The sequence below is a fragment of the Drosophila rhopaloa genome, unplaced genomic scaffold (genome assembly GCF_018152115.1).
Source record: "Drosophila rhopaloa isolate 14029-0021.01 unplaced genomic scaffold, ASM1815211v1 contig_115, whole genome shotgun sequence".
Lineage (NCBI taxonomy): Eukaryota > Metazoa > Arthropoda > Insecta > Diptera > Drosophilidae > Drosophila > Drosophila rhopaloa.
The window spans coordinates 16,470,864-16,483,052 of NW_025334990.1; the positions used below are offsets into that span (position 1 = coordinate 16,470,864).

The 12,189-nt window shown below is 46.6% G+C and overlaps 1 protein-coding gene across 1 annotated transcript in view; it reads left to right on the forward strand.

Moving 5' to 3' along the window:
- LOC108041068 (Krueppel-like factor luna) overlaps positions 1 to 12,189 on the forward strand; it is a 112,315-nt gene that overhangs the window by 93,121 nt on the left and 7,005 nt on the right. The window contains exons 3-4 of the mRNA XM_017118842.2: positions 10,635 to 11,958; positions 12,028 to 12,174. Coding sequence (XP_016974331.1) covers positions 10,635 to 11,958; positions 12,028 to 12,174 — 1,471 coding nt within the window. The remainder of the gene's footprint in view (positions 1 to 10,634; positions 11,959 to 12,027; positions 12,175 to 12,189) is intronic.

Sequence of the window (12,189 nt, forward strand, 5' to 3'; positions counted from 1 at the left end):
AGAGAGAAAAATGTCAAGGAGTCGCAGGAGCGGCACTAAATGAAAGATAAATGGCAGATGGCAGGGGGATAAATCCCCGATGGAGTTTGCTTTTTTCGGGCCGTGATGAATGTACAGTTGCGGATTGTTAGCATTTCGATTCAATTACAGAGAGAATCTGCGCCAGGGTCAGGTAAATGGTAAATGGTAAACGGGCGAATAACAAGCTACCAAAAGCCAGCCCACACCTAATGCATAATTTATTCGCCTTGTACATTTGGGTCGCAGCATAAATCAGGGCCAAAAACAGCAGCCAGAACATAAAAGAGGGGCGAACAGAACAGAACAGGACAACAAAAATTATATTCTATATAAAAATCCGGGCTAACAGAGCTGTAAAACCCATTAACAATTACGCGCTGCGTTTCGCTCTTGTTTCGGATTTCAGCCGACCGCCGTCGCTGTTGTTGTTGTCAACTTTTTCCCGAGCTTGGGGGAAAAAGGGAAAACTCCGAGCCAGAACCAGAACCAGAACGATAACCTAATTAAGTTGGGGGCTCACCTTTTTTTTGTGGCTTTTTTCCTCTGAGCCCATCCGCTTCCTTCTATTACAAAGTGAAATTAAACAGGCAGCGCGACAATGTCAAAAGCGAAATGGAAACCAGGCCAGAGAAACCAAAGACGACGACGCCATGTTTTTCGGCATTAAATTCTAGGTCCTTCGGCATACGCGTTTTTAATTTCCCCACAGTTTATCTGGCTGCCATTCAATGGCATTTCATTTACTTCCGTTTCATTGGAACTGCCCTCCATCGTATCCCTTTTGGCTGTGGCTTGTAATTGCTAATATCCGCTTTTAATTAAGCAACTTCCTTTTCAGCATTGCGGTCCGACGGACTGTGGCTATCCGCCGCCCATCTCTCGCTTCTCCGTTTTGGCTTTGGCTTTGGGGTTTCTTTTCCATTTGTTCGACCATATATATATATATATTTATATACATTTTTTTGGCGCCCTTTTTGCCTTACTTTTCGGGCTGGGCAGCTTGCCTTTTGGGCTTTTGTGCATACCGAAGTTCGTTGGGTGCGCTTTTGACCCAAAACTCGTGCATTATTCAGCCGCCGAACGGGGCTTAAAGTGCGGAGATGGCCTTTAAAAGGGACCGTGTGCCATTCGAGAGCCTCAATTAGTCGACATCGGCATCCATGGCGTTTTGTAATTTCGAGCACTTTTATCTAAATAACCGCATTCAATGGTGCATGCAGCAGCGGCCAGGAACAGAAACAGAAACAACAGGGCCAACAACGAGGATGAGGATACCAGCTGGCCAATGGTCAATTCTCCATTGCTCGTTGGCAATAAAGTTTCACGGAGCATATCAATTGCTTGCCCTGCGGCTCGCGCCGGCCCATTCCCTCGATTTTCCCTCGATTTTCCACGATTTTCATACCCCCTTTCCCCATATGGTGGAGGGGGGAGGGTTGAGGGAAATGTGTAAAACGAGCCAAAACAGCAACAGAAACAATGGCTATCTGCAAACAGCCAGCAACCGGCTTGATTGGGGTCAATTCAACATTGCAACAACATTGGTAGCAACATCCTCGAATCGTTCGATTTTTGCCGTCTGACATTGTGGTTGTTTTATGCCCTTTTTTATTGCGTTGCTCCTGTCTGCCGGGGCCAGCTTTTCGTATTGGTTGTCTCGGCGTTTTGTTGTTCAATAATCAACACCCAAAGCTTCGGGCGGGCTGCAGCTGTTGGAAAAACTAAAACAGCGCAAAAAAAAAATGGGGGTAAGGTAGGTGGAAAAACACGGCAGGCCAACCAAGCGAGCGGACAGCGTTGAATTCGTGTATTTGTGGTTAAAAAATGGTGGGGAAAGGGGGAGAGGGGGGGAGACTAGGTAGACAGGTGAAAATTGCCGCAAAAATAGCCGTAAAAAGCTAGGACATTGAGGAAAAAATATGCATAGGGGTGCATATACATGTAGGTGTCGAGCAAACAGCTCATCTCTGGTTTCACTGGCCAAAGCCGAAGTTGCTCAAATAAATGTTGAATGCCTCGGTGTCAGCGAGCCAGTGCATTAATTAAACTTTGACCCCCAAACAACACCTGTCCTGTTGGCCCAACTAACACCATGTTCACCTCTGAACCCACATACATTGTTGGCACTTAAGCGCCAGAAAGTAGGCTCAATCGTATTTGCAATTTCGTTTTAATGGCCATGGAGCTGGAGCTCTGGTTTCTGGTTTCTCGTTTCTGGCTTCCATGCAGCCCAGTGCAGCAACTAATCGGCTTAGTTGCTGTTGGCCAACTGCATTTGAAAATGCAGGAATGGCAGGAGTGGCATTGCTCACTTGCCTGCCAACTGTTGTTGTCGGGGTAAATCTCTCAAGCTGTTTTGGATATTTTTTTTGGGGCGGAGGGTTACCGAATTGAATTTTGATATGCTTAGATTATGTTGGGCTTAGATTTGCCCCGTTTTTAATTGCCGGGGTTCAATGGTGCAACACCAGTTGCATGGATTGTGGCACACAATCGGCTCACACGCTTTTCCATGGCTTCGCCTGCTGTGAGTACTTTGGTCTTCTGTTTATTCGTTTTGTTACCTTTTCGACGATTTACTACGAGTGGTTGCCCTGGCAGTAAAGCTGAGAAAACTGCAAGCTGATACGGCTGTGCACTCAAGGAAATCAATGAACAGCCATTTCCCACTCTGCCCATATTCCATATGCCCAGTCTACCTGTTGCTGGCTGCTATGGCAATTACTCAGGTTTACGATTCATTAAATCTTTATGTCGCCGACACATAATGGATTAAAAACGAGGGCTGATGAATGCGAATGAGGCGATGCTGTAGCATTTTGTTACACAATTTCTGGTTGCCTCCTTCTTTGCCACACACCTGTTTATCCTCCTTTTTATTATCCTCCTTTCGCCTCCGAAAGGGATTTTTTGTTTCCTCCGGTTAAATGGAGTGCAACTAATGGCCACTTTTATGCGAGTGTCGGCTTAAAGACAACGGCCTGGCCTGTGGCATCCTGTGGTTTCCTTTGCCCCATCTTTTCGCAGGACTCTGTCGACTGGCAATAGAATTGCAAATGCGAACTGCAAAGCGGTCAAATATTTGCCAATTTTTGGATGGTCGATGTCAACTGCAGCATTTGGCGCAATTCTCGCATAAATTTTGCACACCGAAATGCAGGCTTCTGCCGTTTTTTTGGTCCACCCTAGCCACCCCTCTTTCTATGCAAATGTGTGTGTGTTTTCCGACCCCGCACTGCGTGTAAATGAAATGTAAGCAGTGTCGCATATTTCATGACACGCTGCATAAAATACAATCGTATTTTAGTTAACGAACAGGCTCCTCCGCTCGACTTTTGTCCAGTTTTGTTCCAGGAACTGACACCCCCTCCCCCTCTGAGTATGCAAATGTGGAGGGGGAAATGGCCTCCTAACTGAACTTTACGACCATGTTGCTATCTTATTCCTCGCCGCTCTTGTTACGTAATCTCTCCTGCCAAGAAAACTTTGTCCATTTTGTGTTAGTTTTGCATTTGGGGGAGGCAACTTTTGTGGATTCTGCTGGTCGCACAGCAATGTTATTTAGCTTGTTGCCATTATTTGATTGTTCTCGTAGCTGGTAGCTGACCTTAAACTCGGTTGTTTAGTGTAATTTCATTTCATTTGGCCTACTCCCACAGCAGAACTAGTTGGCCAGCAATTAAGTTTTCGGGACACGGACACATGTTGCTGTTAAGAACGGGGCATATAAATGGATATCCATGTGTGCCCAACATTATTACTTTTATCGGGCGACATTGTCAGGAAAAAACCTGCTTTGTGTACAAATTTCCTATTTATGTGGGGTCACCTATTCGTTCTGTTCTACCAAACAGGAATCGATGGATTGAGCCGATAAAACCCTCGCTAAACGTAAAAACCTTCACACACAGAAACACACACACCCTTCGAATATATAAAATGAAACATTTTTCGGTTTTTGTGCACAGACAAAATGCGTTGTTAAACATGTTTTGGGTCAATATCATAAGCCATGATAGTTATAAGCCACAAAATGTTAGACAAACACTTAAGCAGACACTGAAAGATGATAGTGGATTGCTGTTTTGTGTGGGCTAGGGGGAAGGGGGGATGGGGGAAGGGATCAAGGGAATCAGCACAAAATCCATTCAATGCCATAATAGACACAGAAAATGTTCCACCTTCCCATTTTTTGGGGTGGCTTGCGTTCATACCGTAAAAATGAAAACCACAGAAATTGCATTTTTCGTCTCGACAGTTTTGTGGGCTCCCCAAAAACTCAGACAATCCGACGATGTGTGTATGTGTGTGTGTGCTTATTTTGTCATTTACGTGTATCCCTTTTAATGCGACCCAAAAAATTAGTTTTTATTGTCACACAAGGACATCAGGCGTAGTGTGGACTTCAGTTATTAAGCTTTTGTCTTCATTTTATACGTTTTACAATCTCTATGTCGTTGATGACACCCGACGATGTGGATGAGGTCCTGCAGCAGGACATGTGCGGTCCTTCCAATTGAATGTGTGCGCATTTTGTGGCCGCCTCTAAATGTGTTAAATAATTTCGTTTTTCCCCAACCGGTTTTGTGTGGGTTCATGGCTTATGATTTCGATTTGATTTCGATCGAAATGGACGAGGCTTGTTCTCGAAATGTAATTGCCTACTAAGTGGATGTAGACGGGGGCGATGGTCAATGCCATCGATTGTTTCCAACTCCAAGTAGGCAGTGGAAATGTATGGCTGCAGCCCTCTTAATTGCAACAGAGTGCCCACACACAGGCAGTCATGTGCAAATAGTGATTGTTTTCTGGCTCTCGTTTTAGCCCATGTCAGACCAAGCAGAACAGCCCCGATAAGCTGTAACGGAATTTTAAAGTTGCCACCGACTTTAATGCCCCAAATATGGACCACAACATGGGAACACACTGCCGTTAATAAAGTTCAATTTTGGTTACAGCAGCAGCAGAATGTCCGGGGGAAAAAAACAAGTAAAATGCAAATGACATTGGCTTCGCAGGGCGCGAGTAGCGACTTGAAGTGCGTTAAATTTATTTATTATCATTGTCAGCGTCATCATTTGGCCAAAGTGTCATTTAGGCCGGGCCAAGGCGGCAACATGCCGCAAAATGACACAGCGAAGCGTAAAGCGAAGCAGGCGGCAACAACATGGCGGCAACAATTTGCCTCTGCCGCACAAATAACATCAAGTTCAAAGCTAATGGCTGGGGCAGAGTCTCCGGAATGGGAATTGGAATGGTAATGGGTATGGTATGGGTATGGTATGGGTTCTGGGGGTGAAGGACACAAGGACGCAAGGACCTCGTAATCGAAACAAGGCAGGCGATGGAAAAGAATAAGGAAGACCGAAATTGTAACGAAAGCGAATGCATGTGGCAAGTGGAAAGTGGCGAGAATGTTTGTATAGTCAGGATGCCGACAAAGGAGGGTTGGAAATAATGTACGCATTAATTCCTCATTTAAATTCAGCGGCGCGTACAACGCATTAGTTGCCCCGCTCATCCCCCCCCTCACCCACGCTCACTTACTTGCCACACTATGCTACTTTTTCTGGCAGCACACACTTTTCCGGGAAAGACACTTTCGGGGGCACCGTTCTTTCTCGAGAGTCCTTCTTCGATTGCCTTAAAAGCAGCAAATCCGTTCGGGCGGAAGATCACTTTCGCCCCTGCTTTTGCTCCTTTCGAGCAGAACTACTTGTGTGCGAAGTTGCTTGCCGAAATTAGCATAATGCCTGGAATTATGCAATGCTTTTCCCGACTCTCCAGCTCAGTTGCTTAAGTGCACTTTCCGCCCCGAAAACAAACAAACAAACTGGCAAACAAACTGACAAACAACTGCAGCGGGTTTTCAACGGGCGCAGGTCAAGTAAATCAACGCATTACACTTTGTAATGTGGCTCAAGATTCGAGGAGTGCAGTTTGCTGGATGGGGCAGCGTGTTTGGGTGTAAGTGCAACTGCAGTGATAATGCCAATAATTCAATTATCCTGCTGCGCTTGCCCCCTGTCGCCTGTCACCCCCTGGCCCTCGGCCACCAAACAGCTCCTTGTCTGGCTTATTGTTATTGCCAAATCGAGTGACTAGTGACTGGCTGATATTGTTGCTGCCACTGCCGCTGCTGGTGTTGCACTTACAACTCCAGAGATTGCTGCCACTTTCTGCCCTCGCCTCGCACGCCCTGGTATTAAGAAGTCACTTAGCTGACAGCCAGATAACAAGGAGCAGCATCGCCATCCTTTCAGCAGCTTCCTTTAGGGGTGAAAGCTGCACAACAGGACGTAAATTGAAAACAATAGTTGCAATCCAAACGACACACGAAACGTATCAATCTGTGTGTAATCTCCGGGCATGTGTGTATAGATATAAATATGTGTGGCTTTCGGAATATATTCAGTGCAATATGGCAAACAGGTCGACAGTGAGTGAGAAATTTGTTGGATATATTGCACCTGCAATAATTTTACTAATTTGTGGAGTACTTAAAGTTGACACAATACATAAGTATAGATTTCAATGCTTTAATGGAACTTAAGCCTGCCACTGTGCATACATATTATAGGTTTAATCACACATGTTATGATTGTTTTTGAATACGTTTTTCCCTAATGAGAGAATCTATTTCCTATCCAAATCTTGGAACATTTATATACATTTTCTGAATGAGAGAAACAGCAATTGCCTTTCTACTTTTCCCGCTGAAAGTCAATGCTCTTCTTTAATGGGCCACTGGAGTCTTAAAGTGCTTTCTTCGCTTCCAGTTCAGGCGGCATTAATTGTCGGCATAATTTCATTACGTTTCATTCATTAAAACTTTCAAAATGGAGGCAGCCAGCAACAAGACACAAATGGAAAACGGAAAAATGTTCAGCAAACATTTCCCTCGAGGGGTGAGGACTTAAGGCTCTCTCTGGAATTATGGCTCATTAAATGACATAATGCAGGCCGAGGAGGAGAAGCCGAAATTGTATTTGTGTAGCGTTCTTTTTTTTGGGGCAATGGCAGATGCTCCTTAGCTTTGAGTCCTGTGTTCTTAGTTCTGAGTCCTGAGTCCTTGGCTTTTTGTAACCGCAGGGCGATTGCCGCCCGCTGGCGTCTGCTAATGTCTTTCTAATACACAGACACGCACCGAGGAGACACTCACACACTCGTGGTAAAATCGCAGCGGGACTTCCAGGACATCCAGGACACTTCGCCGACATGTGCCGCATAATAGTCACGGCTTGATTTTTCTCGCTGCCTCGGCTTCCTGCTCCTTGAGGCATGCGTATGTGCTCCTTAACTGCCGTTGCGTCTTTTTCAATTACACACATAATTAAATATGTTCCGCCCACCAAGGCCGAGCAGATGGGGGCGTGGCATCCCGCAGGGATTTTCCATCCCAGTGAGAGAGTGTGTGTGTGTGTGCTTGCCAGCCAGACAAATACTCCAAATCTCTCCCAATTGTGCGATATTCCCCGCCTGCCATATCGCATTTGTAAACTTTAATAAACATGCTGGATAATTAAATTTAATCGCATGCTTTTATTTTACATTAGCATGTGTGGGCACACACACTTTCATCCCCGGAAAAATGACAGACTCTATTTGCTGTGGCCAAATTCAATTTGCCACCAAAGTCCTGGATCGTTTGGTTTTGGTCCTTGGGCAAACAATTCATTTCATCCGGTTTGGCTCAAAAATTTTATTTGCTCGTGTCCCACACAATGAGAGTTCTGGTCCTCTATTTCTCTTGAGAACTCAAATGCTCTAGACTAGGCAAACAATTTGTGGTTAGATAATTGCAAAAATTTAAGGATTTCGAGTTTTTTTTTTATTCCCCCACCAGCCTGGCTTCAAGTTCCATTGTGGTGAAGCTTCTTCTATAATTTGTTTAGCCTAAAAGTGGGGGATAACATCATCCCACTTTCCGTATCTGCACAATCTCCCCTGTCTGGGTAATCTGTGAGCCAATAAATTTATGCCGAAATATGTCTATTTGGTTTTTTTTTCCGGCTTGTCAAAATCTTGGTTCCACTTTGCCGGGGGATATAAATACAATTTGCAGGTTTTAATAACCGCAGCTGTCACCACATCGCCTAAGTGCAGCGCATAAACCAGCTCAGAGTTAAAACACAATCCTGGAGGAGACCAAAAAGTATACAAAAAACAAATGGCAATGGGAAAATGGGAAATGGGGAACCACAATTTAGGATCAGAAACAGGAGCTGGTATAGAAATAGAAAACGAAAACGAAACATAAGGCAGACGGCAAATAAACGCCACGGAAATAAAGATTTTTATGTGGCCCAAAGTGGAGCGACATAAATTGCTGGGAAAAAGTGCGCAAAAGTGTTTTGTCGTCACCCTCGCACCAGTTTACATGGCGAAAAACCCGTACACCCACACATCCAAGGCGGGCAAATAAATTTCTATTAAACACAAATGAGCAACAGAAAAAAAAGTTTTTCTAAGAAAAGTAGAAAAGTTTTATCCCAACACACACACACATCATTGACAGAAAAATGTTGTTCTTTTTTCTTCTTCCCTGCTTGGAAAACTTTGTGCCAACAATAATTATGTTGATTACAACAAAGAGGCAACTTTTGCCCTCTTCAATCTGCTGCTAAGTGTTCTTCTTCCACTCTCGTTGTTGCTGTTGTTAAGGGCTTAAGTAGGAAAACCGTCAATATCCATAATTATATACATGCATCCATGTTGTTTACGGGAATTACGGTTATTATTCAACGTAGTTACCGAATTATTATTTCGCATAAAGCCCACTAGTCTGCTTATTTTCATTTAATCTTCATTTTCGGGGATTGTACGAACATAAATTATTAACAGGCGAATTCGTGTATTAAAGCCGAAGTGAGTCTGCTCTGCATTTCAAATTGATGATTGGCAAGTGATGGCAATTAGATTTTGCACTTATCAACAATAATTCGGATTTTGAAAACCCATTTTCACCTCCCGCAAAAGCATACAATATACGAATGTGGTTTTCAAATTAATTTAAATCCTAGCATTTAGTTGTTAGCCAAAATCTAACTAGCCAACAATACCAGCCGTCCTGGCAACACACTACTAATTATACTAATTACCGAGCGTGAGATAACGCATCATAATTAGCCCGATAATTGTGTTTTAACATGGCGCAAGTGCGGCATATTGTTTTGGCCGGGAAAACTGGGAAAACCGAGGAAACAAGTTCGTTGCCGGCATTGTTTTTTTTTATAAATTGGCCAGGACCTGAACTGCACACCCGCTGGCCATCAATCAGGTGAACTACCCATCCTTGGTGTGTGTGTGTGTTGGTGTGTGTGTTGTTGTGCCCTTGTTTGCCGGCAGCAATTTGAAAGTCGCGTCTAATCTTTGGCCTGTTGGCTCACGTGATTTGTTTGCAGCATCGCCAGGAGCAGCGAAGGCAGCCGGGCATAAATCAAAATGCCATTTTTGATAGCACCGCCCCCCTTTTCCACCTGCCGCCCCCGAGACAATATATCAAATTGCTTTTGCATTGCGCGCATGTAACATTTTATTTAGATTTCTGCTCAAAGATTGTTACTTCACCCCACCACCACCTGCATTGTCTGACTAAAAATAAAAGGAAAATGGGAGGGAAATGCACCAAAAGCAGCAGCAGCCGCCCATTAATCATGTGTTGAGGCCAAAACCGAAAGTCTAAGCTGGATGCTAGACCCTCTCAGCCATTATCCCGATTCATAAACCATTATAGTTTTCCCTGTTCTCTGTTCTCAGTGTGTGTGACCATCGTGGCAAAAGGGTTGTGGAAATTTATGTGTTGCAATTATTTTCTTGAAATAACACTTAAAGTGATTTACGCGACGGGCATGTGTGAGCCGGAAAAATGGTCAAAACGGGCATTCCTCGACCCTTTTGCTGATGTGGCTGCTTATTCCGGCTCATTGGCTTTCAGCGCTTTGCATCGCACTTAATAGGATTTGCTGGCCGTTCCAATCAAATCGGAATACCCGAAAAGGGGCCCAGTCTATACAAATGACTGGGCAAATTGCCGTTCATGTGTTCAATTTGTGGCTCAGACTTTAAGAGACTGTTTTACGTACTCCCGAAAAATTTGCCTCTCAATATTGAAAGCGTTGCATCAAAGGGGCGTGGCAGGTGCCGGCGGCCTGTTTGCAGTTTGCTGTTTACCGTGTGCACACCACTTGCAACGAGTTGCCAAATGAGTCCGCTCGAGTGGAGCCCAGATCAAAGGCATGGCCCGCCGGCGTTGCCACCCATTCACCCATTCTGCCACCAACCCACCCACTTCTTTACAGCCCCTCTTTCATGTGCACTTAATTGTCGCCTCCATTAGGCGACTCCGGGGCGCCACGAAAAGTATGCAACTGGCCATAAATCCAATGCGCTAAATTATTACCTGTAATTGCGCCAGGCATAAAGCATAATTTGAAATTTATGTTTATGTTTCTGGCCGCGGGCAAGCGTCGTCGTCCCTAAATTATCGGCTTAATGTGCTCGAAAATTCCGGCAATGTGCACCCATCGCAAATTGAATTGGGCACAGCTTCCATTAACCTTCAGCCCTAATGGACCGACTTTCATGAACTTTCTCGCTTCCCCTCTTTGCAGACCTGCTACGAACTGGAGCGCTATCTGAAGGATGAGCCGAAGCTGCAGAAGAAGAACAACCCCTGGGACATCTTCTCCACGAACGCCCGCCTGCTCGAGGAGCTGAAGATCAAGGAGCAGCACCTGGACACGATCTCGACGACCTCCTCGCTCTCGTCCATCTGCTCGCGCATCTCGTGGGACAGCAATGGCTCCCAGGCGCTCAGTTGCTCCGTGCTGGTGAAGCAGGAGCGGATCGACGAGGAGGACGACGAGGTGGGCTGTGACGACAAGTTGAGTGTCCTCCTGGCGGCGCCACCCTCGGCCATCTCCCCCAATCCCAGCATCGGCAGTGCGGGCAACATGACGCCCACCAGCAGCAGCAGCAGCAGCAGCATCAGCAGCAATAGCAGTGGCACCTGCAACACCAGCAGCAGCAACATCATTGCCAGTCCGCTGAGCAGTCTGGGCAGTGGCAGCACCATCACAGTGAGCTCCCGGAACAGCACGGCGCCGGGCATTAAGGTGCGAGTGGTCCAGGCCAAGGGTCACCAGGGCAGCAGTGCGAGATTGCACCTTGGTCATGTGCAGGACTTTGTGCTGCCCACGCTCACGCCGCCCTCCTCGCCAGAATCCAGCCTGCGCAGCCACAACTACGCCCAGCAACTGGAGGCCAACGATCTGGCGGCACTGATACAGCAGCAGCGGCAACAGCAGCAGCAACAGCAACAGCAGCAGCAGCAGCAACATCAGCCGCAGCAGCGACAGGCACAGCAGCAACACCAACAGACGAGCAACTCCACACCCGCAACAGCAATCCTGCGATTCACCAGCCAGAGCAATCCCACAATGACGCAACTGCAGCAGCAGCAACAGCAGTTGGCCGTCCAGCATTTGAGCATATCGCCGCAGGGCCTCGGCAGCAATTCGCCCAAGAGCACCAGCAGCAGTAGCAGCAACAGCAGCAACAGCATCAGCAGCAGCAGTAGCAGCAGCAGCAGCAGCATCAGCAGCAGCAACAGCAGTAGCAGCAGCAGCATCAGCAGCTCCAGCAACAACAGCAGCAGCAACACCAGCGATCAGCCAACCCACAGCAACATTCCGCGCAGCACCATCGTCCGACTGACAACGGCCAACGGCAAACCGGGAGCCGCGGGAATCAGTCTGGCCCGCGTCATTCAGATGCAGAACAACGGCAATGCTAATGTTGCCGCCGTGCTCAGTGCGGCAGCCAACAGCAGCAGCAGCAGCAGCAGTAGCAGCGGCAGCACCAGCAGCAACAGCAGCAACACAGCGACACCGCAGCAACAGGTGACGTCGCAACGGGCCGAAAAGTCATCGAATGGTGAGTTTGGCAAATACTTGACCTAGTTCAAGACCCCTCTTAACCCTGTTCCCTTTTTTTCTCAAACAGGCTCCTCCAAATCGCACCACCCGCGCCAACATCACAGCGAACACAGCCCGGACGCCAAGCGGCGAATACACAAGTGCCAATTTCTGGGCTGCAAAAAAGTCTACACCAAGAGCTCGCACCTGAAGGCCCACCAAAGAACGCACACAGGTGAGTGGGTGGGGA